We start from the raw sequence: 26,162 nt of genomic DNA on the forward strand, positions 1-26,162 counted from the left end.
TAGACAGTCCACGTCTCACAGGCGTACAGCAGAGTTGGAAGCACCACTGCTCGGTAGACCTTCAGCCTCATTGGTAGGCTGATCCCTTGACGTTCCCAGATGTTGGAGTGCAATCGGCCAAATGCAGAGCTGGCTTTAGCAATTCTGCACTTTACTTCATCATCGATTGACACTGCTCGAGAAAGAGTACTGCCCAGGTACGTGAAGTGGTCCACTGCCTGAAGTCTCTGTCCATTTACAGGGATGGACGGTTCTGAGTACAGAGTGCGGGGAGCTGGCTGGTGCATGACCTCAGTCTTCTTGATGTTAATGGTGAGGCCGAAGTTGTTGCATGCAGATGAAAACTTGTCCATACTGGCTTGCATTTCTGGCTCTATACTAGCATTCAGAGCACAATCATCGGCAAAGAGAAAGTCTCGAAGTACAGTTTCCTTCACCTTGGTGATGGCACGCAGTCGCCTCAGATTGAATAGTTTCCCATCGGTTCTGTACTTCAGGCCTACTCCTTCAGTGCAGTGTTGAAAGGCATCAGTCAGAGTTGGCAGAGAATATCATGCTAAACAAAGTGGGTGCTAAAACACACCCTTGCTTGATGCCGATGACTGGGAAGGCCTCAGATGTTTCACCGTTATCCAGGACACAAGCCATCATACCGTGATGAAATTGACGTACCATTCGTATGAATCGGTCTGGACAGCCGAATTTCAACATGATCCTCCACAGGCCCTGGCGACTGACAGAGTCGAACGTTTTCATGAGGTCCACAAAAGTTGTGTAGAGTTCACGGTTCTGCTCTTGACATTTCTCCTGTAGCTGACGCGCAGCGAAGATCATGTCAATAGTCCCACGCCCCTTGCGGAAGCCGCACTGTGATTCTGGCAGTAAGCCCTGCTCCAGGTGAGTGATAGGTTGGTTCAACAAAACCCGTGCAAGAACTTTCCCCGCTGTAGAGAGCAGCGAGATTCCACGGTGATTGTTGCATACCTGGCGATTGCCCTTCCTCTTATAGAGGTGCATGATGGACGCGTCTCTAAATTCCTGTGGAATGGATCCCTGCTTCCAGAAGGACTGAAACAGCTCAGTGAGTTTCCGTAGCAGCACAGGTCCACCGACTTTGTACAACTCTGCTGGTATGGCATCTGACCCTGGGGATTTGCCACTTGACAGCTGGTTGATGGCTTTCTTCACTTCGTCCTCTTCTGGTGAAGCATCCATGGAGTCATTGACTGCAACCTGGGGCATCTTGTCAATGGCCTCATCATTGATGACTGAGGGTCAATTGAGAACTGCTTCAAAATGTTCAGCCCATCTGGAGAATCTGCGTCTTCTCTGTAAGGAGCACAGTGCCATCAGAGTTCAGGAGGGGAAAGCTCCCAGAAGACTGTGTACTATGAAGCCCTCAACACGCTCTATGGAACTGCTTATAGTCGTTCCTGTGAGAGCACCTAGCAAAGGATGGCTCCCCTTTCTCATACAACCCACAGCAATCCAGGAAAAGGAGCAAGGAGAATCGGAGAAACAGCCACCAGTTACATCTCCCTTGTTCTCTGCCCATCTCAGCACAGGTTACAGAAACCACTTGGCTGCCCCAACTTGTGCCAGCTGGTTATGGTCATGGGATCAATGCCATCGGGGATACTGAAAAGCAGTATGCAAAGCCACTCTGCTGCTCTGCTCCCCACACACACCTTTCATCACAGGTTGTAAGGAGGGAGGCATAGGAACTAGCTAGGCAAGTTCAACAGAATCTGTCTTGAAGTACTAACTATGTCTCCTTGACCTTTTAGAAATGTGTTCAGCCATCAGGCTAAAAACGTTGGACACCACTGATCTAGAATATTGGGGTCATTACCATAAATAAAAATTGATAGCAGTACAAAAAATGTAAACACATTTATCATTCTATTAAAAAGGTATCTGTAATATGTAATCATATGGTTTTATGTATGACATTTTTATACCATAAATTTTTAGACTGCAAGTTCTTCAGGACACGGATTGTGTCTACGTTTTGCACAGCACCCAGTATAACAAACCTGCAGTCCTAATTGGAGCATGACTTCTGGGATCTACTACAATAAAAATAAGGTTATATTCATATAAATTGTGCTTTATATTTGTATGTGGAAAAAAATAGCCAAACACAAAATATAATATTTAAAGAAAAGAAGTGCAAAAGCGGTTTGATCTATTGTTAAAAAAGCAGCTCAGAAGTTTTAAAATATTAAGAGGAAAACTCAATGATCACTTAGTGTTTCACAAACTGGGGGCCCCACTGATCAATTCCACCCCCCCTCTCTCCCTGTGCCTCCTGCATACTGGGGAACAGCTGTTCAGCGGCATGCAGGAGGCACTGGGTGGGAAGGGGAGGCGCGGGGACGGGGTACACTGGAGAAGGGTGCAGAAAGAAACAGGGAAGAGGAGGGACAAGGGTGGGGTGGAGCCTTGAGAGAAGGGGGGGAATGAGGGCAGGGCCTGGGGCTTAGCGAGGGGTTTGGGGGTCCCTGAAATTTCTAAATCAAAATGGGGGGCCTTGGGCTGCTAAAGCTTGAGATCCGCTGACTTAGATAATTTGATGTGTGTAACTATACAAGAAATCTGGACAAAGATTCAAGTTTGTTTAGAAAATGATGTAATGTTACAGGAACTATATTAAACAGTAATTTGATCTGTCAAAAGTAAGTGCCCACAAATACATGAGAAGTATGTACTGAATCACTCACCTAAATATTTTACTTTGTTAGTGCAGAGCTTGAGCAGTTTATCGGGCATCTAAAGAGCTATGAGACAAACAGCCAGACACCAACATAATCCACGAGGGGGGACCCCAACTGTGAGATCCAAACAATCTCACACACACCCCCCATTAGTGGGGAAAAGAACTGGGAGTTCTAGCCAGCTAGTGTCCATGGATCCTGTTCAATTGCAAGGCCTCTGTTTAGCAAGGGAATAGATTATTTTTGAAGTTCCACAAACCTCCAACACCCCAGGCTGTAAGGAGTTCCCTCAGATACTGTCAGGGTGAAAGAATGATTGTGTTAATTTCAGCTCCCCATCCTCCATTCTTTGTTTTGGTTCTTAATCCCAAGAGACGCAGTTCCAACCCCAAGGCCACTCCTAACTTTCCCAAGATGCAGCAAAGTCAAACTGAACAGATCCTTTAAGGGCTTGTCTACAATTGGAAATATACTGAAATAGCTATACCAGAATAGCATGCATCTGACGAAGTGGGTATTCACCCATGAAAGCTCATGCTCCTATGCGTCTGTCAGTCTATAAGGTGCCACAGGACTCTTTGCTGCATATACCAGAATAGTTATTCTGGTATAAGCTCTGGTGTTAAGGCTCTTGTTCCAGAGTACGAGTACTTTTTCCTGATTTAGCTTAATCCACTTCTAGAATAAAGTTCTGCACATGGGGTTTATTCCAAAGTAACTATTTCATAATAGCTGTTTTGGTAAATTTACAAAAGTGGACAAAACCTTAGTTTCTCTACTGCACACACAGTTTTGAATAGTAGTAATTTAACTAACAAGCATTACACTTCCCACTAGGGTGACCAGACAGTAAGTGTGAAAAATCAGGACAGGGGGTGGAGTGTAATAGGTGCTGTGACAGACCCAGACCAGTGGGGTACAGAAGTCTGGTAGAGGGCAAATATACTGGTCACTGGATGAATAGTTTTCTGTTCCCTGAGTGACCAGAGCAGGGGCTGCACTAGAGTAATCAGGAACCTGCTAGAACCAATTAAGGCAGACAGGCTGATTAGAACACCTGCAGCCAATCAAGGCAGGCTAATCAGGGCACCTGGGTTTAAAAAGGAGCTCACTCCAGTCAGGCAAGGGGGAGCCAGAGGAGAGGAAGTGTGTGTGAGGAGCTGGGAGCAAGAGGCTCAAGGAGCTGAGAGTGAGAGGGAGAGCTGCTGGAGGACTAACGAGTACAAGCGTTATCAGACACCAGGAGGAAAGTCCTGTGGTGAGGATAAAAAAGGTGTTTGGAGGAGGCCCTGGGGAAGTAGCCCATGGAGTTGTAGCTGTCATGCAGCTGTTACAGGAGGCACTATAGACAGCTGCAATCCACAGGGCCCTGGGCTGGAACCCAGAGTAGAGGGTGGGCCCGGGTTCCCCCCAAACCTCCCAACTCCTGATCAGACACAGGAGAAGTTGACCCAGACTATGGGGAAGATCACTGAGGTGAGCAAATCTGTCAATAAGCGCAGGACCCACCAAGGTAGAGGAGGAACTTTGTCACAAAGCTTATACAAGACAAAGCCCAAAACATCAGGACTGTCCCTATAAAATCAGGACATCTAGTCACCCTACTTCCCACATACATTTACATGATTTTTTTCTAGCTCACTGTTAATGGCTATTGTTGGCTCTCAGTTACAGAGTTTAAATATACAAATCCCCAAATGGTAGGCCATATTTTGGCAGGTAACTTATGAATACTGAAAACTGCAGTTTTTAAACCAAAAGAGTTTTTTCAAAACTGGCTAAGTATAGAACATGAAAAAACTATATTAGTAATCTGATTTAATTTAAATGAAGGCTCACGGCGCTCATGATATGAAAAGAAAAAAATTCTCTTTCCACCACAGAAAAAGTGAATCGTTTCTTAGATGAACACTTTCTCTTGACACAGCCTTCACTATCTGATGCCTTATTAAAAAAATACACACAAAACACACTCATTTGCCCCAAAAGAACCACGTTTACTGCATCTGGATTACGTTAACCTTCTTTCAGAATACACAGCTTAAGAATTTTTCACAGGGCTGCGGAACCATACTGGTTTTGGTCATGAACTTTGACAGGACCTACTTTAAAAGCACTTAATGTCATGTTTCTGTGAGTGTCATAGCTAGTACAGTTACTCGTAACAGCCAAAATTACCATCACTGAAAGAACTTAGCAAAAAATATTTGATTTTTTTCTCTCTCCGGTTCAGGGGGTTGTTTTGTTTTCTGTACATTTAACAGCACTAGGTACACATCAAGTGTTTCATATGTAGAGTTAGTTTCTCTGTAGCATAAAAGACACTTAAACAGATGATCAGAAAAAGATGTTTTTAAATATATTTTTAAATTTCATGATCTATTTAAAGAGTATCATTAAAACCTGGACATTTTAAAATTAGTCAATTTCAGGTTGACAGCATCCCTTTAATATTGACATTGATTAACAGACATCCACAGGAATTCTATTTGGAGAAATGCTGGTCTGGCTGACATCTTATACTTTGGGACATAAACTGACCATCAACTTGGGTGAGAATCCCCACATAGAAAAATAGTGTTCAGGTCATCAAATACTGAAGACTGGCAGTGGGGCAGGAAGCACATGCTAGTCTTCCTTTAGAGAGACAGAGCATGGACATATGATCTAGAAGTTTATTTCTATATAGCAAGCCTATTTTTCAAAAGATGAACACATTCTTCTGTCACTTCCTTCCAGAGATTACAAATATTGGACTGCTCATACAAAAACAGGCACAAGAGAATAGACTCATGGTCACATTCTTTACATTCCATCACTTGCTTTTATTTTTCCATTTATGTCACCATCATTAACCCAAATCATACCCTACTATGTCCTACTGCAGATACAAGACCTAACATATCTGTTGTTGGTACCTAAAACCCCAACGTATTTGGGTAATCTACTCTGAACTTTATCCAAAGACTAATACAATCCCAATTAGATAATTCCTTTGACCACATACTTAAAGATGAAAATTGCAAAATAGTGCTAATGTTTTTGCCCATAGGTTATCTAAAAATAACTTAGTTTGTGCTTTATTGTAACCCTAAAAATATGTGCAATATTGACTTTAGATTCTTACATGCAATTTACAACTTGCACATTTTTTTTTAATTTAAAAATGTTTTAAATGCTGCTGCTATGGCTACTATTTGAGTGATAACTTCTTATGAGACCATGATTTATATCCTCTATAAACAGCAAAATCTCAGATTGGGTACCAAACACAAAGGAAGACATGACTGAGAAAAGAGGAGCATTCGCATAGTAAGAAATGGATTCACAGGGTGCAGCAGTACTGGAGCTAAGAAACAATACCATGCAATAGGAAGAATTAAAATCTATAAGCATGGAAGGAAAGGCATCATAAACAAAGCTCAGATCAGAATTCCTCAGCTAGATAATAAAGAACCAGAAGAAACACCACATTTTACACATGACTACTCAAAAGTCAGTTTGCTTTTTTAACCACACTTTTTCTTTCAAATAAAACAAAGAAAATGCTCCAAAAATAGGTGTATAAAATCAGCTGACATTTGAGAGGAAGCCTGAACAATGATTTTAAAAAATAAATAAAAAGTAGAGTGAGTTAATGATAGCCAGACTGGTTACAGGGAACAAGAAGTGTTTAAAAACATACCTGAGAGAAGAGTTTTATTAGGAACTAGCCTACTAGTAAGCTAGAGGAAATAAATGATAATTTAAAAAAAAAAAACTAAGAAAAATAAAGAAATGGACAAGAAGAAAAAGTTAACCTCACAAAAATAACTGATTATAAAAACAGCTCAGGCAAGAACTGCAGGCCCTGCACCACCTGGTACACAACTTCATTCCCATGAAATGAAGCATCTCAGATCTTGACTGAGATAAAGAGAATGGGTCAGAAAGATGGGCTACCACACAGGAGAGCTGAGTGAATATATATCAACAATCTCAAGTGGGAATGTGCTACCTGTGAAGTTAATAATAAAAGAGAGTACCTAATTTGTCAGATTGGCAGACCTTTAACAAAAATCGCTATTTTAAAAGTGCAGGTAAGTGAATTAAATGAGAATCATCTTGGAAAGTATACACACTAGAATACTTGGACTTTGAAGACCACTCAGAAGCTTCAGCTAATGCTCAGTTTTGCCACCAAACTGATTAGAGTAAGCTACCAAGAGTATATAAAACACTTGTGCTTTACATACTGTATTTGATACCAATTCTTTTGTGGACTAAATTCAAGGTACTTGTTACTTGACAAAACCTTAAACTGAATAAAATCCAGTTATCTCAGTAGCCAGCTATCACCTATGCACCAGTAGGTCATCTGTTATTAAGAAAATGCTTTGTCTGGTCCAAAGATGATGTGCAGAGAAGGGCAGCATTTTAAACAGCAAGTCCCCGCCTCTGAAATTAGGTCCTATTGGATACATGTCCAAGTTCACGCCTCGTTACCTTTACTGCCCAATATGAGATTTGTCTCTTTATCTAAGCTTTCCCAATCAGGTTCTGGAACTTCTTGGCACTGAGCCTACGGCTAGGTTTTTCACTACTCCATCTTTGTCCTTTAAGGTTAACTAGATTGGTGTTACCAGTAAAGGAAGGAAGGTGAAATATAATCTATTTATTCTAAATAAACATTTAAATTTGAAGTGCACCCAGATGCCATAGCGATGGGCACCTTAAACACTTTCAGTGGAAAAGAACACCTGGAAACCCATAATGGGAAAATATACCTAATGAGAACAGACTGTAAAATTGGGTATGAATTGGAAAAGTGTCATGATAGAAAAAAAAACAATAAAAGCCATTGCTATTTTAGGTTGCACAGCGACTCAGTCACCATTATTAAGCAAAAGATGAGCTGCCTAATAAAAGTACAACTAGATACTATGCTTGAAAGAATGCTGACTATCAGAGCTCATGGAAGAACAATAAAAGTTATTAGTTAATGAAAAATTAGTTAAGTTGTTTTTATTTAGTTAACACCTATTTTGGGAAACATGACAGACTACCACCCTGAAGGATGCAAAAGAACAAGAAAAGTAGATTTAGGGAAGAACACAGATCTAAAACTAGCAGCGCTTATGTTAAGAATATCTGCATTTTGGAAAGACTTCTGCAACCTGGGTACATTCCCTATTAGAAAGTCCCATCCCTGGAGACGTTTAAAGCTAAGCTGCACAAGAGGCTCAGAGCAACCCAGTACTAGTCTCTGCAAACACGGGCTACTGTAGACGGTGCCATCTGCCTGTCCGCGTCCCCACCCCAGTACACGTTATTGGGGTATGGGGGTATCGTCTCTGTACGAAGGAGTAACGCCCAAGGCGGGCTCTGGGCACGTGCTGGAGGAAGAAGGGACCGGGATCTGGCTGCCCCCCCCCCCACCGTAGCGGGGCGGAGGGTACACGCTGGGCTGGTGCCCAACATGTGGCCAGGCACCGGGAGTGTCGCAGCGCCTGTGGGGGCAGCACTGACGGCGTAGCGGGGCCTGCCTGGCCGCGGCGGTCCGGGTACCTCATGCTGTAGGCGCTGGCTCCCAGCTCCTGCCCGATGCCGGAGAGGCTGGCATCAAAATCGTGCGCCAGCCCGGACTCGATCACTTCATCCATCTTCAGCACCCACGCCATCTTCCGCCGCGCGGCCCGGCCCGGCCGGGGGGAGGAGCAGCTCAGCCCCGCCGCCGCCGCCGCGACTCCTGTGGGAGGCGGTGACTCGGCGGGGGCGGGTAGGGCCCGGGGGAGGCGCCGAGAGCCCGGGAGAGGAAGGGGAGAGTCCGCGTTCAGCCCCGGGGGGGCCCTTTCCCCGCGGCAGCAGCACCAGGGCGCGGGGCCGCTCTCAGCATCCTGCGCTCGCCCGGCCGCCGCGTGGGGCCCGGGACCCGGCGGCCTCGGCCCGGACACAGCAAGGGGCCGCCGCCGGCCGAGCTCCGACCCAGCCCAGCGGCGGGTGCCGCATCGTTCACGGGAGAAGCGGCAGCAGCACCGCCCCCTGCCCGGGGACCCGCCGCCGGCTACAGCCCAGACGGGGACCCGCCGCCGGCGAGAACAGCCCGGGCCGCCAGCGCCGCTTCCCTCCCGGTACCGCTGTCCCCGTCTCCCCGGCCAGGCTCCGAGCACCCCGCTGAGAGACGCGGCGGCGCCGCTGCTTGTCGGGCGCTCCGGGGACTGGGCTCTGCCGGGGTCTCCGCTCCAGCGCGGCTACAGAACCTGTACTAACATGGCGGGCGGCTATTTCCCCTTCCCCGTTCAGGTCCCCTACCGGGGCGGGGCTTAGCCATAGCGAGAGGAAAGGTTGGCTGGAGCTGGTTGGCGGGCAGCAAGGCTGTCCAATCAGGACATCGAAGGGAGGCGGTAGCCAATCAAAAGGCAGTGCCCCACGCCTCGCGACGTCGATTGCGAGCGACTCCGGGAGAAGTCACTATAAACACCAACATGCATTGCGCAGCCCGCTCGCGCTTAGCCTTTGGTGCATGCTGGGAACTGTTGTCGCCCTGGTGGCCTGTATTACAGCCCGCCCTCATTGGCGGCGCGGATTTGGGACGTACCTGCACCAACAGCGCTTGCGTTAACCCTGCCCTTGCTACTGGTTGGAGGCTAAGACTGACAGCTGTAGGAACCAATCCATGCTGGAAAGGGAGGTGGGGCTCTGTCACTCTCCGGGATAAGGAAATGGCCGGCAGTAGAGTGACAGGCAAAGAAATGGGCAGGGCAGCCTGGGCACGTCATTGCCTGGGGCGGGGCCTGGCTCCAAGAGCGCTTGCGGCCTGCAAGGGGGGTGTGTGTTAAGAGCCTGGGGTGCACTTGGGAGGCAGCGGGGGGACCAGATGTCTCAGAAAATCGGGACTGGCTCAGTAGTGAAGCGTTGGGCCTTTTTTTTTTTTTTTTTTGCTCTGCAGGCAAACCCCATATTTTCTCCTCTCATTTGCCCCCGGCGCACTTTGCCATAGGGAGGTCTTAACATTATTGGTTTAGAAATTTGCAACAGGACCTGCCTCATCTAAGCAGGAAATAATGCAGAGGAACCTTAGGGGTTAAATGGGTCCCGAAATATTGGACCCCTTGAAAACTAAACACAACTCAGTACTGGGAAATGGGGGCCAGTATAACATCCAAAAGCTATTGCTGATGTTGAGGACAGTAAACCATGTGGCCTCTGGAAAATCAAGGTGGGGTAATAGGCACCACTGTAAGACAAAGCCCCATAACTGTCTTTGTAAAACCAAGATATCTAAGCACCTTAGTCTCTCCCCCTCCCTATGTAAGCCAATTACCTATAGCTGTTACCTACTCTTGAATTAAAAGTGTAACCAGTCATTTTAAAAAAAGGAAGAAAATCAACAAACAATGGGAAACAATTGCTTATTTAGCGCTAGATCAACCCACTGCCAGACTACTGCTACGGTCTTACTAAAACTCTGGATAAAATTTTTTAAATAGTAAGAGAAACTGTAGCTCTAAAGCCAATAAATATATAAGCTGTAAAAAAAAGCTGAACTGAGAGCAGGACTTTGGAGAGCCTTGGAATATTGTGCTGGGGTTAAGGAATGACTTCTGAAAATGGTAAAGGTAGAGAAATGTGGCAAAAGAGGTAGGAATTATATTAAAATATCACAGGATGCTAAAGTCATGGGGCCTTACACAGATACCAGATTCAGAATCCTTGAAGAGAATAGAAATAAGAAAGAAAATGCAAATTTTTAATCAAGGGATGGAGGTTTTGATGGCTTGGGATACAATATTCACTTTCCATAATGGAACTTGCACACATTACTCCAAAACACAAGCCACTGCTGCTAATTCAGTATATTGGGCCTAATGTGGGGTGCATGGAATATGCCTTCTCCCAATGCTCTCCTTTTCCCTCAGGTGGAACTGCATAGATCCCAAACCCAATGTAAGGTTTCCCTTGCTTGTAATAACTGATGTTCGTCCATCGTTGTCGATGAAGACCTCAACAACTCATTTGTTCAATGACCGGACTCTGTGCGTCCGAAGATGACTGATCAGTCCGATTGGGGCGTGGAACGTCCTGTCACACGTCGGGCAGATGTGATGGCACTGTCGATGATGTGGGGGCAGCTCTGGACTTGCGCAGCTCACGCTTTCTTTCAGCCTCAGCAGTACGCCTCGCCTCAGAGGTATTACTGCCTGTATGAATGAGGCTGCGCCATGCTGGACGGTTCAGTGCGAGGGTTTCCTATGTGGCGATGTTGATCTCGAGGGACTTCAGAGAGGTCTTCAGCGTGTCCTTGAACTGCTTCTTTTGTCCTCCATGGGAGCGCTTTCCCTGGGTGAGTTCTCCGTAGAAGAGCTGTTTAGGAATGCGCTTGTCTGACATTCTCACAACATGTCCGGCCTATCTAGTCTGGGCTCTCATCAGCAGTGTGATGGTAAGGACTTCAGTATCAGGCACTTTGTCCTGCCATCTGATTTTTAGAAGCTTTCACAGACAGGAAATGTGGAAGTGATTGAGCCTTCGTGCATGACTCCGATAGACAGTGCACGTCTCGCAGGCGTACAGCAGAGTTGGAAGCACCACTGCTCGGTAGACCTTCAGCTTCGTTGGTAGCTGATCCCTCCACGTTCCCAGACGGAGCGCAATCGGCCAAATGCAGAGCTGGCTTTAGCAATTCTGCAGTTTACTTCATCATCAGTTGACACTGAATGTTTCCCCAGGTTAGCCCTGGAACAATACTGGAATTTCTTGTTCCAGTAAGTAGCAAAGAGATCTATAGTTGGGGTTCCCTAAAGGGCAACTATGTCTTGAAGCACCTCAGGAGTTCAGTTCCCATTTGTAATCATGAGAAAAGTTCCAACTGAGACTGTCGGCTGTCACGTTCTGTATCCCTAGTAGACAGACAGCTGAGATTAGCATGTTGTGATGGATGCACCAGTTCCAAAGTTTGAGTGCTTCTGTGCACAGGGAGGGAGATCGGGCTCCTAAGTTCCCTCTGTGCTGCGCGGCCGCACAGCAGGCTATCAAGGGCCACACAGGCAGGGAGAGGCGCCTCTCCCTCCACCCCGGGCTGCTGCAGCGAGAGAGAGCTGGGGGGAGGGAGGGAATCCTCTCTCCTCGCCACAGCCCCGGGGCAGCCTGTGTAGAATTGATGAAATTGTTTGTAATTGTTCACTTTATTAATGTAACTTCATAAGTAAAGTTTTATAGAATCATAGAATGTCAGGGTTGGAAGGGACCTCAGGAGGTCATCTTGTACTGTGACAGCAGGCTATGATGAGGGGCCAGGGAAATGACATCCTCCTGGTCAGTCAGACTTCTGAGTAAGGGTGGCACTGACCAGGGTATTCGTGGTATGCAGCCCAGTGCGGAGGGTGATTCTGGGCACCGGGATATCCTCATTACTGGGGCCCCAGGACCGAGCACTGGGGATAATGGTTGTTTCCCAATCAGCAGGTCTCCAGGGTACCGGAACTCTTGTGGTACCATTGATTCACTCAGTACCACAGAGGAGAGTCTGTGCTATGTTGTCGGTATCAATGGTTGTAAAGATGCAGAGCATTCCTTAGACAGAATTCTCGGTGACCCTCCTTTAGAGACAGTATGGTATTTGTCTTTGTCCTTATGAGTCGATACCTCTGCCTCAGAGCCTGAGCCCTTGGTGTCTCGAAGCAGTGCGGCAGAGCTCATAGCGGAGGAACCGTGTTTCAGAGCCGCTAATACCAAGGTGATTGACTGCCCTGGGGAACCCTTCTGGCAGGCCAACAGCTCAGTTTGGGGGCTTGGAGCTCTTTCTCTCAAGCCTTTGGTGGGGGGAATCTGCTTTTTTTTCCCCACGACTCTACCACCTTTGAATTTGAAGGCTCTGTGGATGATCCGGGCTTGGCACTGGAGTGCCTTCTCCATACAGAGGAGTTTTAACTTGAGCTCCTGGTTGTGAGACCTCAGCTTTAGCTGGTGGCAGAGGGAGCACTTCTGAGGGATATGGGACTCTCCCAGGTACTGGACACATTGAAAGTGTTTGTCCGTTACTGAAATCGATTCTTTGCAGGAGAGGCACCTCTTAAAGTCAGGGGAGCCAGGTATGCCCTGGGGGGGGGGGCTACACCCTCTAGTAGTGAGGAATGCAGAAGAAAGTTATTTCCTCCGCTAATCTCTTCCTCTGCATCACTAGTCTCCTCTAAAATGATGCTCAATTCCCATCTTCTGCTGTGCCACTCTGGGACTTCCCTTTTCTGCTGGCAGACTTCTCATAGCTGCTTCACTGCTAACTTCCTCTTCTGACTCTCCCCGCTGCTCTTAAATCTGAGTCTCTGACTCTGCTCCTGAAGGTACCATGTCAGCCTGAGTTAACTCTCTTGCCCTACTTCTGGTAATTGTCCCTGCAGGTTGGTTTATCTCCTTTGGCTCCACCAAACCAATGGGGCTGGGAACTGATACTCCATCCTCCTCTAACTCATCCCCTATCTCTCTGACAATCTGTGTCACCACCTGCACCTCTTTATTCATGATCTCTTTCAAGGAGCTTGCGGTTGCGGGCATTTCTGAAGTCCTCCTATATTCTGGTGCCATGCGTCAGTTCGCCTTCTCTCTCTCTAACTACATCGCAAATACCTTCCAACTCCCTGATTTGATCCAACAACTGACCACAGTCTGATGTATAGCCACCCAGCAATCTTAATTTGGCAGCTGTTCCCTCCTGCCACCAGTGAGTTTCCTCACCTGCCTTCTGTGCATGATACTAAGTCCATTCTAACTTTCCCTCCAACTCCTGTCCCTTTTGGAAAAGTACTAATCACGCCTCCGAAGCAACACGCAGCTGATTTTTTAGCTCCGGGATAGTCTTCTCTTTCTCCTCCAAAGCTTGCTGGGCTTTTCTGAGTGACTATTTTCTTAATTCGATTTCTGCCCAAGCCACTAAAACATTCAACAGAAATCCCTTATATCTCTTCAGTCTTCCTTTTCTTCTGCTCTACTTCCTCGTCAAACACCTGACTCACAAAACCCTTTGGATTACAATGCTCAGAGATAACTTCTCTCTCTCTCAGTTGCACTAAATCTCCTCCATGTTGTAAGGACCCTTGGGATGTATGACAAGGACACTCATGCTGAGAGCAAAATACAGCCTTCAAGACTTTTATTAACATAAATTGGAAAAGTAATCAAAGTTCCAAACCCCAGAATTAAAAGGAAATAGTACTGTTCTAGAGGTACATGTGGTATCATTTACTATAAAACTTCCTAGATTAACATCCTCACACCCTTCCTTGAGAACCTGGTGGTAGAGACAAAGGACCAGCCTCATCTCTGGCATACTAAAAAAAGAGTCCACTGGTCCAGCTTCCTCAATGCTCGAGTGGAAGATGAAAAACTTAGGGAAAGCCAGAGAGCTAGAAACCTATAGCCACAGAAAAACGAACGAACTCACTCACATGATGGTTTGCCCCTCTTATAGAACCTGAGCATTGTGTGTCCAACCTTCCATCTGCAAACTTAATTTCCTCACTATCACATAATATTGGGTTATGCATACTCTACAGGCTGGCATATTCATACATATTTATGACAATTAGCTCATTCTCAAACCTGTTATTTCTGGCCTTGTGTAGTGAAGTAGTGTATCTTAGTTTGGTGGTGGTTATTTCTATCTTCTTTGTGGTGTACATGTTACATTAGTAGAGGACAATCAGTAGGCCACTTATCTATGTCTATCACCACAAACATATGTATGCTAACTTGCTTTAGCTCTTCATACAGGATGTGGCCTGTAGGTTCCTTGCATTACTACCAAAAATATTCTAATACAAAGCTATAAATCTATTATAGTAAAACAAACAAACCAATAAAAAAGGATATAATCAAGCAAGCAAGCAAGCAGGCTAGCCGTATGGGCTACATATTTAAGTTTTGAACTTCAATTTAATGTGCTTCCTTTGTCTATTATAAAAACATTCCAACTACAAGAGATTTTTCACATCCATTTTCTTTAGACTGTGTCAAGAACAAAGCTGCCTCAGAAGGATTCTCCAGATCCGCTGGCCAGACACCATCAGTAACATCCACCTCTTGGAGAGGACCCATCAACTCCATGAATGAATGATGAATGAATGTGTCAAGAACAAGATATGTTTTGCTGCAATTAATATTTTGTGACATTTTCTCATTCTTCAGGTTAGCTTTGCATTCTGAAAGATTTGTCAATTCCTATGGACTAGTATTGGAGAAGGGGGAGAGGGATAGCTCAGTGGTTTGAACATTGGGCCTGCTAAACCCAGGGTTGTGAGTTCAATCCTTGAGAGGGACATTTAGGGATCTGTGCCAAAAATGTCAGGGGATTGGTCCTGCTTTGAACAGGGGGTTGGACTAGATGACATCCTGAGATCCTTTGCCAGTGAGGACTTATCCTTAGGTCTGGGCTACACTAGCAGGGGGGTTCAAACTAAGATACACTACTTCAGCTATGCTATTGGCGTAGCTTAAGTATCTTAGTTAGACTTACCTGGCCGTCCTCACAGTGGCGAGTCAACTGCCGTGGCTCCCCTGTCGACTACACTTACTCCTCCTGCCGAGGTGGAGTATGGGCATCGATTTATTGCATCCAGACAAGATGCAATAAATCAATCCCCGATACATCAAACACTACCCACCGATCCAGCGGATAGTATAGACATACCCTTAGATGATAAAGGTACATTTGAGAAGCAAATTTTGTGTCTGTATGATGTGCCAATTTGCACCAAAAGAGGCACATATTTTACCTGCCAAACAATCAGTCGGGTCGTTGGACAACTGGGGTGCTAAAGGAGCATTCAAGGAAGACAAGGGCCATTGTATCAGTCTTCATTGCGGAGGACGTGAGGGAGATTCCCCAACCTGAGCCATTCTAATGAGATAAAGTTGTGATAAAGGAGTTTTTTAAAGTTTAATAAAAAAAAATAAACAATACAGTAATAAGCAGAATATAGTATCGATGGTATCAAGAGTTCTGAAAGAAAAATACTCAATTGCAGAACTATACTAACTATGGTATGGTATGTAGCCTAAATCACCCTACTACCCTCTCAGTACCAGATGACTAGAATAATATAATAACACAAAAAAGGCTCCAGAGGTGAACACCTGGCAATTACAGGCTAGTAAGCCTAACTTCAGTACCAGTTTGAACTATGAAACTATAATATAGAAGAGAGAGACACACACACACAGCTGAATGTTGATGTGTTGGTGAAGACACAACTTGTAAAAAATAAAACCACCACACCCCTAAATTTATTAGAATTCTTTGAGGATGTCAACAAATGTGGACAAGTGTGATCCAGTGGATATAGTGTACTTGGACTTTCAAAAAGCCTTTGGACAAGGTCCCACACCAAAGGCTCGTAAGCAATTATATGGGATAAGAGGGATTCATGAGTTACTGGTTAAGAAAGGAAAACAAGAGGCATAAATAAATGGTCAGTTTTCAAAGAGGAGAGGGGTAAAGATTGGGGTCCCCCAAGGATCTGTACTGGGAAAAGTGCTGTTCAACATCCTCTTAAATTATATGGAAAAATGGGTAAACTGTGAGGTGGCAAAGTTTGCAGACAGTACTAAACTATTCAAGATAGTTAAGTCCACAGCTGACTGCGAAGAGTTATAAATTAGTGGTTACTACTCCTGAAAGTCGTCATGGATGACTCGGAAAATATCTGCTCAATGTGCAGCGGCAGTCAAAAAAGCTAGCAATGTTAGGAACTATTAGGAAGGGGATAGAAAATAAGACAATATACCATAATGACACTATATAAATCCATGGTACACCCACATTTTGAATACTGTGTGCAGTTCTAGTTGCTCCATCTTAAAGATCTATTAGAACTGGATAAAATACTGAGAGGGCCAATAAAAATTATTAGGAGTATGGAACAGCTTCCATATGAGTAAAGATTAAAAAAGACTGGAACTATTCATTTTAGAAAAGAGTTTAAGAGGGGGTATGATAAAGGTCTATAAAATCATGGTGTGGAGAAAGTGATTAGGAAGGTGTTATTTATCACTTCACATAAACCAGGAGTCTCCCAATGAAATTAATAGGCAGCAGGTTTAAAACGAACATAAGGAAGTACTTCTTCACGCAATGCACAGTCAACCTGTGGAACTTGTTGCCACGGGATGTTCTGAAGGCCAAAAATATAACTGGGTTCAAAAAAGAATGAGAAGTTCCTGGAGAATAGGTCCATCAATGGCTCTTAGCCAAGATGGTGATCATGGACAAAACCCCACGCTCTCAGTGTCCATAAACCTCTGCCTACTAGATGCAGAGACTGGACGACGGGATGGATCACTTAGTAATTGCCCTGTTCTGTTCACTCCCTCTGAAGCATCTAGCATTGGCCACTGTTGGAAGCCAGGATACTGGGCTAGATGGACCATTGGTCTGACCCAGCATGGCCATTCTGATGTTATCAGTCACTACTGCTTAACAGTAACAGACCACTGACAGTTTTTTTAAATAATGCTTTTGTAAACATCACTATGGAAATTTTCCAACTAAATCATCCCATTTTTTTTTCTAAAACTTGTAAATACAATAAATTTTCATTGGTGATTTTTTGATAATGGCCTCTGATCAAAGTTTCATAAATTAATTAAGAACTCTAAAATGAGTTATAAAAAGCATATACTTTTGCAATAGTTTCTCAGAGGATCTAGCTTGACTACAAACCTCTTTGAAAGCTGATAGTATTAAAATAATTGTTCAGCTTTGTCTTATGGTAGTTAAATAATGTGGCAGTCACAGTCTGAATAAACTTGGAAGCTTCCCACCTGGAAATTTGCTTCAGTATTTACCTGGGACGGTAAGGCTTACTCCCTATCATCTTCTGAAACTTGTATATAGCTGGGGCTACTCAAGGTGTAAACTTTCTTCAGGACAATGTTTTCATAAATATACATACATAAATGATTGATACTTATAACAAAAGAGGAAAATGATTTCTTCTTGCTTGCCTGTCAATTATCTGTTCCATCTTTCCAAATTCAGGGTGGGGTCTCCAAAAGAAGTATGGATGGTAAGAGGAAGAGACTGGCTGTGCTATCTCCTAATCCACTGCAGAGGGAGACAAACCTGGCTTAAAGGACTTGTGGAGAAAAATGGCACTTGTTAACATGGGAACAAATTAGAGCTTGTGTCAGGGCAAGAAGCCAAAGTGAAATGCTCTGTTAATCTATAAAACAAATAAGGCCTGGGCAACCTCAAATTTTCCCCCATGACTACATTAAAGCGCCTCAGACTGACTTGAAGAAATGATCTCTAATGGTGAGAGTATACTGCAATTCTACCCAATCAGTCCATGGCATGCATACAGAAATTATCAACATGGGAGCTAACTATACCTCTACACCGATATAACGTGACCCGATATAACACGAATTGGGATATAACGCGGTAAAGCAGCGCTCGTGGGGGGGGCTGCATGCTCCAGCGGATCAAAGCAAGTTCGATATAATGCAGTCTCACCTATAACGCGGTAAGAGTTTTTGGCTCCCGAGGACAGCGTTATATCGGGGTAGAGGTGTATCATGCAGGCAGCATTTTTTGAAATATAAATATTTATATGTAGGAGCTAGACAGACTACTAACTTATTTCACAAATACATCTCACTTAGTCACCAAATATCAATCTCTCATCATTAACCTGGAGTGAGTGGACTTTGACTGGTAACCTAGGCTCTGTATTCCATTACCAGTCCCCTAATCTATGAAACAGTGATGTTTTGGCTATTTTCAACAGTTTTAAGCTAACAATTCATCCTGAACTCAACATTAACTTTCATATTTTTGGAAGGTTTACATGAGACTGAAACAGTCCAGAAACACACATTTGGGCATTTGAAAATGCATTCATATGACAAACATTTATTAAAGGTGTATAGTGAAATTTTCACTGTATAAGGTATTAAGAAGCACAAAGATTCAAATGGGACCTGTATATCCTGTAGGTGCTTCTGAAAATCTTTGCTGTATTTAGGTAGACAAACTTTTTAAAATTATGTATCATTCAATGAATTTTAAGAGAACATTTCTGATCAGTGAGTTGTATCTTTGCAGTCTACATAGTTGCATGCCTGGAAAGGTTGGGGGCAAAATTTACACTGGAGAATTAGAAAGGTATTTATTAAAAATGTTCTTTGAAATAAATTGTAATGAAAACAAATTAATTAAAAATTCAGTGGTACTAGACTATTTCAGGATATTTGCAATTGCAAAACTGGTAAGAGTTTGCTAAAATGGAAAAACGCTAGTTTTCATTCTGATAACCTTGCTGGTCCCAACCTCACCACTTTATTTTCTTCTTGCTTAGTTTAATGTTTACCATACTCTAAGTCTATGGCTCATAGTAACTGACCTTGCCATAACATTACCACAACAAATAGAATAATTCCAGTTACCATTAAGCATCAAATGCATTTATTGTTCCATAATTCACCAGCCTTACTCCTCAGTCTGGCTTTGCCTTGTATGTATTTGTTTTCAAAAGGAAAATGTTATATTTGAAAGTTATATTTGAGAATTCTTTTAAAATGCTTCCTTTACTGAAAATTGAAATTTGACAGTTGGGGTTTGTCTTCAATAGACTTTTCACCTTGAATTAATTTATTGCCAATTAATTCAAGGTAACTAACACGTTTGTAAAGGCTAGCACAGATATCCCCAAAATATTTTTCCCAGGACACAAGCATTTAATCCTTATCATAGGACTCTGCCCTTAAAACACTGAAAACAAATCTGTTGTCTGTAGTTTTTAAAGGAAATTTTAAACAAAATTAAAAATCAACACAATTCAAGTTTACAGTGTCCCTTCAACTTCAACTAATTACCCCAACTTCCTGGCTGGGGCTTAGGTTGAGCACAACACAACAATCAAATTTTAATTTTAAGACAATTGGCATGTCAAATCACCTTTACATTTATTATTCTGACTCTGGATATATTGTGGTTTTATTTTTACATACAACTGCAAAATATAGATATTCTACCCCCAAAATCAAACTTTTTAAGAGCCACAGGTATATGTTTCAAAATATGTGTTCCATCTTAAAAGTTTTGCATTATAACCTTACAAGGAAAGAAAGGCTATTAAGAGATGACATCATCCTTAGAACTATCTGAACTTTTTGCTGACCAGCAAGATTGTAAAACTTCTTTTCACTGCACTACATCTTTATGCGCATTCATTAGAGATCTCCAGTTTAACATGTACAAGACATCATTAATTATACTTGCAATTAAACTGAGCTAGCTTTTATTTACAATATAGGAAATAAAGCCCAAGTAAAGGATTATTGTAGCTTGTCCAATGTCAATGGGAACAATATGCATTTTTATTGTAAACTTCCACACTCCTATCCTATGATTAAATGAATACAAAACAGATCCTTTTCACAGGAAAGTGCATACTCAGCAATCTGTTCCCTGTGACTAGCAGATATGGTCAGGTTGACAGCAAGTCATTATTGACGATTAAAAATTTTTAAACATTTAAAATTTACGTTTAGTTTTTTTAGGAAATGGGATGTTTAAATATGGTATGAAACATGACTGTGGTCCAAGCTTCTTATAAAAACAAGATTTCTTTGTCTTTGTGAACATAAACAATCCCCACACCAACTTTTAGCCTTGCTATCTATGTACCCAAGATAACATCTCTCGCAAAGGGACTGATAGATTTTTTTTCCTGCCCACATCATTAAGGGAAAAAAAGGTTATAACATGAGGCCATAAACATATTTAAATAGGGTTATTTTGTAGTGTAAATGGGACAGACTCCATGTTCAGAAAGAATGGAAATAGCGAAGTCCTCCTGAGGTCAAGCCTTAAAAGAACGCTCTTCAGAACAAACAGAATTAAGACCTTATACATTCACACTTATGAAGAAGGTTTAAAGTAGGAATGTTAAACTGTAATCTGAGTGACAATTTAAAAAAACTGGGATTTTCTGTACCACTGAAATAAAGATAGCAAAATCCTTTATGAGAAATGGGATACTTAGAATATCTAAAAAAGCAGCATTCTGAACACACAGCAATTATGCAGAATCTTTTGAAAACAATATTGGTGCCTATGACATCTATAATTTTTCACATAACATGATTGAATAAAACAGAAAAACGGCCTGTATACATTGTTAATTTTTTTTCAAGTAATGTTATGTACATTTTATTGCCAGTATATGCACAATGGTAAGCAAAGAACTATAAATACACAATGTAGTTAAACAGTAGAAAACAAAGAGAAAGTTGCACACAAGGGAGGAGAGAAAAGGGAGACACTACTTTCCTGATGCAGCTGCTAAAAAAAAAAAGGTCCAGTGACAAATAATGAGAATTTTCCTTTTTTAAAGTTTTTACATACATTTCTACATTTCCCCCTGCCCAAAGAAAACACATCTCTGCAACAGCAGCAAACTGCTTCTTTAATAACCATGTCTCAACTTTCTCTGTCAGATTCACTTCAGTTTAAGTGAAAATGACCTCTCAAAGAAGGTAATTGCAAGTATCAAGCTCCACTTTTAGTCAGTTTTGTCTTTCAAGGTAACTAGCAATTGAAGTGCATTAGCAGTTCCTTATGATATTTGGCGACATGATAAAGAACAGGGCTTCAAATACACAGTAGCAAATGGTGATTTGAAAAAATAATTAAAAAAAAGATTTCTATAGACAGTTTTTCCACAAGACACTATGGGCAGCAGCTCAGTCAAAAGTAAAGTAATCACCCTGAAGAGGTAGAGAGAATTTTAGCCTAGAACAGAAGAACATCCTTGGCACTGCTATTTTCTCTCTTACCAGGACACATGTCCTAAAACTAGACCATACCATAGTAAAAACAAAAACAAACCCAGGTTCCATCATTCCTGGACAGGGTGCTGTTTTACCCCATCTCTCAGCTAAGTAGCTTGTTGATTACGTCTGAGAAACAGAAAGACATTCAAGGACATATATTTACTTGATTTTTGTTCTCTCTTTCCATTATCATAAATACAAAGAAGCATTATTAACAAACTAAAATTTAAAAAATAAAACAACAACCTGAAAACATTTTCACACCTTAATCCAGATGTGTCTTGATGATGCTATTCAAGAAAACCATGCAAATAATTTGGTGCTGCTTTCCCAATTCATCCAAAACATTTTTTTTTTGAAAAAGTGGCAAGATTCATAGTGCTTGTGATTCTCCCCTGCCACCCTAAAAATTCAGTGCAGAATGTTGTAGTGCTTTTAAAAAGACAACCAATGAACTGCACTGTTGTCATATACCCCCCATGTGAGTTACAATACAACACTACTGGTTCCAGCAACTAGGTTGAGAGGAAACATTCTAGTGATAAAGATAAATACATACTGAGCATGCTTGGGCAGAGCACTCCACTCTGAGGCATCCTGCTTGAAGAAGGATAATGACAAGGATGGTTCAGGTCCATCAAGTAAGTGTTTTCTCTGCTGCTAGAAAGCAGGTTGTCACACTATCACCAGTTCTGCAACACTGGACCCTGAACGGGCTGTCTTCCACATTATGATGTGCTAGCTGTACTAGTCCTCTACTGCTCACAATAAATTCTTATTTATGGGACAAACATACAACCAATGAACAATATCACTTTCAAAGAACTGGATCAATCCAGCTTTTTATGGGCATAATTCTCATACTCCAGAATATCCCAAACAAGATACAAATAAGATGATGTACCACCAACACAGTGACTGAGTCTAGTTGCAGTTCAGACTAGTCCTGCCTTGTTTCATATAAATTTCTTCTTTCTAGCAAATATGATATTTAAACAAAACTGCAATAAAATGGCATGTTATTCTGCAGCCAAAAATAAAAAAGCAACAGAATTTAGATTTTAACTTTTAAAGCTTAAAGCATTCCTGTTTAATTAGCATTTTTAAAAATTCTTTTTAAATACAGTCATAACACTGGTAAAAGTTAATGGGAAGACACACAGAGGAGTGCGAACAGGAAAAGTGATGGATTAGATTTTTAAAATTTATTGTGTTTTGACCAGCTGATATTAATACTGTTTTCTCCTTGGATTTGGAATAATTCTACTGCAACAGTCACATGCAGGCTGAGGGGTAGCCATCAGTTTAAAAAAAATAACAAAAAAAGAAAACAAAAGAAACTGGAAAAAAAAAAAAAAAAGAGTTCCAAAGGTGTGTGTGAGAATTTTCCTTTCACTGATATCAGAGTGCCTGTCCTTTCTTTAGAAGACCTGGTTCACTGTAGTCAGTTTCATTAACTTTGTCCAGAAACATCTGCTGCTGTGTCACCTGCTCCAGAACCTGTTTGTGCACGTTTGATGTAAAGGTTCAATAATTTCATCTGCAGATTTAATTCAGAAATGCATTTGTTTAACATTTATCAGAAACACAGTAAAAATTCTAAAATAGTCTATCAGCATGGGTAAAGTTCTAAATAAAGCTGAGTGAATAATGGATTTTTTGCTTTGCTGGTAATTCTGAAACACCAAAAAAAGTTTTGTTTCAGGTCAAACCAAAAATGAATTGTTTTGGTGAATCAAAAAGTCTGAAATATTTAGAGTAAGGTTGAAACAAAACATTTCGGTTCAACCCAACATTTTTCATTTCAGTTTTAAACGGTTTTACAAAAATAAAGGACTAGAGTCACAAAATGCCTGGGGGAGGGGAGAAGAGGACCTCTTTTATAACCGTTATCCCAGTGTACTCCTGGGGGAATTCTGCACCAAAATAATTAAAAATTCTGGGCTCAATATTTGGTAATTTATTTCAAAATAGCTGTCAGCAAGTATGTCTGTAACAATACAGACACACAAAATTTTCCCCAGAAGTAGAGAGTTAAAGAAACCCCTACGACAACCCAGTTCCTGTTTCTTTGCTCCCCCCGCAGCCCAGACACTCACACCCACTACCCCGCAGCGTCCAGGAATCCAGAGGGAGAAACTGACTGATGCTGGGTCCCAGGCTTGCATGGAGTTTCCCACATGACACTGCTTCCTTCCATCAGGGTGTGCTGGGAACTGCAGCTGCTGGTAAACCTCCAGTTCCCTCTTCCTCCCCCTCCTCCCGGCCATGCCTTCTATTTACAAGCTGGGCTTTGCCAGGTCCAGCAGCCCTTAGTGCTGACCAGTAGCTCTGAGCCCATTTCTGTGGGGGGGAAGGAAATTCTACGTGAACAACATTATTTTCTGCAAAATTCTGCATTGTGCAGAATTCCCCCAGGAGTAACCCAGTGGTTAGGGTCTCTCCTGAGACATGGGAGTCCCAGGTTCAATTCCCTCCTCTGCCTGATGTGGAGCAGGAACTTGAACTGGGGTCTCCCACAACCAACATGGATGACCTAACCATCTGGCTATTGAGTAATTCTCACACTTTCTCCCTGGCCCAATGATTACCCATTGTCAGTTATAGTAGATATTCATGGTCATTTATGACAACACATAGTCATTTCGCCAGGGAAAGAGTAAGAGCGACTCTCTTGTGTGGTGATTAGGGCACCCAACCTAGGATGTGAGAGATCCAAGTACAAGTCACCGATCCTCATGAGGCAGAGGGAATTGAACCTGAGTTTCCCACACTCAGCACAGTACCCTAACGATTAAACTAAAGATTATAAGGGAGATCTGGTAACCAAAAAATATTCATCCAACTTTAATAACTGAGCTGTTTTCCCTTCGGTGAAAGTAAAAAATCTTTAGGTGAATTTAAAATAAAGGAAGAAGTATCTTTTTATGTACCTGTAAGTGAAAACCTCAAAACAGACCAACATTCTTCACAAGGAGTTATTGCTCACAAGGAGTTAAACACACAAAAAAGGGGGAAGCTGAAGTAGTTGAGCTGGGGTTAATGTTGTTTATTCCTAAATTTTAGAAGCACTGTGAATAAGTTGGTGTTATTTTTATTGGAGAAAACCCATTTTGATTCTAGTCACTGGTAGGGTTTTGGGAGCCCTTAATGCTCAGGGTAAGTGGGGTTTTCTATTCCCTAAAAAGTCCTTGGTTTTGGGTCACCCTTTGTAAAATCATGTTAAAAAAAGGGGAGGGGGGCAATATCCACACAGTGGACGGTTTGGATCTTATCACTCATCATAATGCATAAAAGTGAGTCATCTTATGTATTTCCCAGGACAAGATTATATATAATTAATGTTCAATTGTCTCTATGTAAATTAAATTTTTCTGCAAATGTGCAGCCATCCAGAAAGACACACATTGAAGATTGTGTTTTTTTCAAATACAGAAATAAAATGTACTTAAAAGGTTGTGGCATGCAAATTACTTAAGGAGAGGAACAGATAGAAACATAATTGGTTAATTTACTTCTACTGTACATTTATCTCCCACCAAACAATGACATTTTCAAAAGGCAACACCAGATGGAGCAATGGTGGAGATGAAAGTCAGTACACTGATTATGTTCACTGTGGAATTACCTACCATTTTATGTAATATATACACAACACTAAATAAATACACTTATTTTGAAGGTGTACTCAACCATCTTAAGGATGTTTATGCAAAGGTTCCTTAATCTAATTTTTCAAGGAGAATTTTTTTTTAATATTTTGAGGCACAGTTGTGCTTTTGAGCTAATTTATAATATAACCAAATCTAATCTAACACAGCAAAACCTGGGGCCTAATTTAGCATTTCTTATAAATCAATGAGAAATTCACTTGCATGAAGATTGGATTTATGGTTTGCATATTTTTGAGTCTCACATATGAAAGTCACCTTGATCCTCTCTGTTTGCTAGTAGCTTCAGCAACCTGGGTTATTATTCCTTCAGATATATACTTTCTTAGTTTTAATAGTTGCTCACAACTACACTGTAAACATATACATGCAATTAGGGACTACGATTTCTGTAAATGGCATCCTCCACTTACTTTGCTGCCTGTGAGTTGACTGAGATGTGGTTTTAGTTCATCGCCAATTACTGCATGAATGGCTACAAGGCAGAAAACACAAGCCTTACGAACACTGCTCTCTGAATTATCATAACCCTAGACAGCAAGGAAATGAACATTAATAGCTAGCATATGACTAAAATTCTGAGAGATATTTCTTTTTATACATACATCCCCCCCAAAAATCACACTAAATGAATAAGGTACCAAGAGAAGCACTCCCAAGTTAGAAAATGCCAAAATTAAACTTGCCCAGGTAAACAGAGATTATTTGTTCTTTGAGAGTCACCTCTGTGCATTTACACTTGTGGAATATGGTGCCCCAAGCATAGAACTGTGAAACTGCCTTGAAAATCCACGTCCATTGAGAAGCATGAGAGATCTTGCATGCGTGCAACATCATTGCCCTACTCGACAAGAATGCATCCACCAACCACCTCAATTCCTTCCCTCTAACTGTTGAGTCCAGATGTTATATAGAACTCTGAGGTAGAGAGGAAGGGGGTAGGTAGTGGAAGGGACCTCAGGAG

The 26,162-nt window shown here is 42.2% G+C and overlaps 2 protein-coding genes across 35 annotated transcripts in view; both read right to left on the reverse strand.

Moving 5' to 3' along the window:
• The window catches only part of UBP1 (upstream binding protein 1), a 58,330-nt gene extending 49,170 nt beyond the window's left edge, over window positions 1–9,160 (reverse strand). Inside the window, exon 1 of one of the 3 annotated variants that reach the window (XR_005594256.1) lies at window positions 8,265–9,159. Coding sequence is in view for 2 of the 3 variants with exons in the window: in XM_039525426.1 (XP_039381360.1) it covers window positions 8,265–8,377 (113 nt within the window). In the remaining variant the exon portion in view is untranslated. Of the gene's footprint in view, window positions 1–8,264 lie in introns of all 3 variants that reach the window. The other 2 variants (XM_039525426.1, XM_039525427.1) reach the window with 2 other exon arrangements.
• A 13,178-nt stretch (window positions 9,161–22,338) lies between these two features.
• Window positions 22,339–26,162, reverse strand: part of CLASP2 (cytoplasmic linker associated protein 2) — a 280,902-nt gene continuing 277,078 nt past the window's right edge. For all 32 annotated transcript variants that reach the window (XM_039523734.1, XM_039523715.1, XM_039523712.1 and 29 more), the window contains 2 exons: window positions 25,612–25,728; window positions 22,339–23,067 (listed from right to left, as the gene is read on the reverse strand). In XM_039523734.1, coding sequence (XP_039379668.1) covers window positions 22,981–23,067; window positions 25,612–25,728 — 204 coding nt within the window. In that variant the 3' untranslated portion in view covers window positions 22,339–22,980. The remainder of the gene's footprint in view (window positions 23,068–25,611; window positions 25,729–26,162) is intronic.

The sequence above is a fragment of the Mauremys reevesii genome, linkage group 2, assembly GCF_016161935.1.
Source record: "Mauremys reevesii isolate NIE-2019 linkage group 2, ASM1616193v1, whole genome shotgun sequence".
NCBI classification, from domain to species: Eukaryota; Metazoa; Chordata; order Testudines; family Geoemydidae; genus Mauremys; species Mauremys reevesii.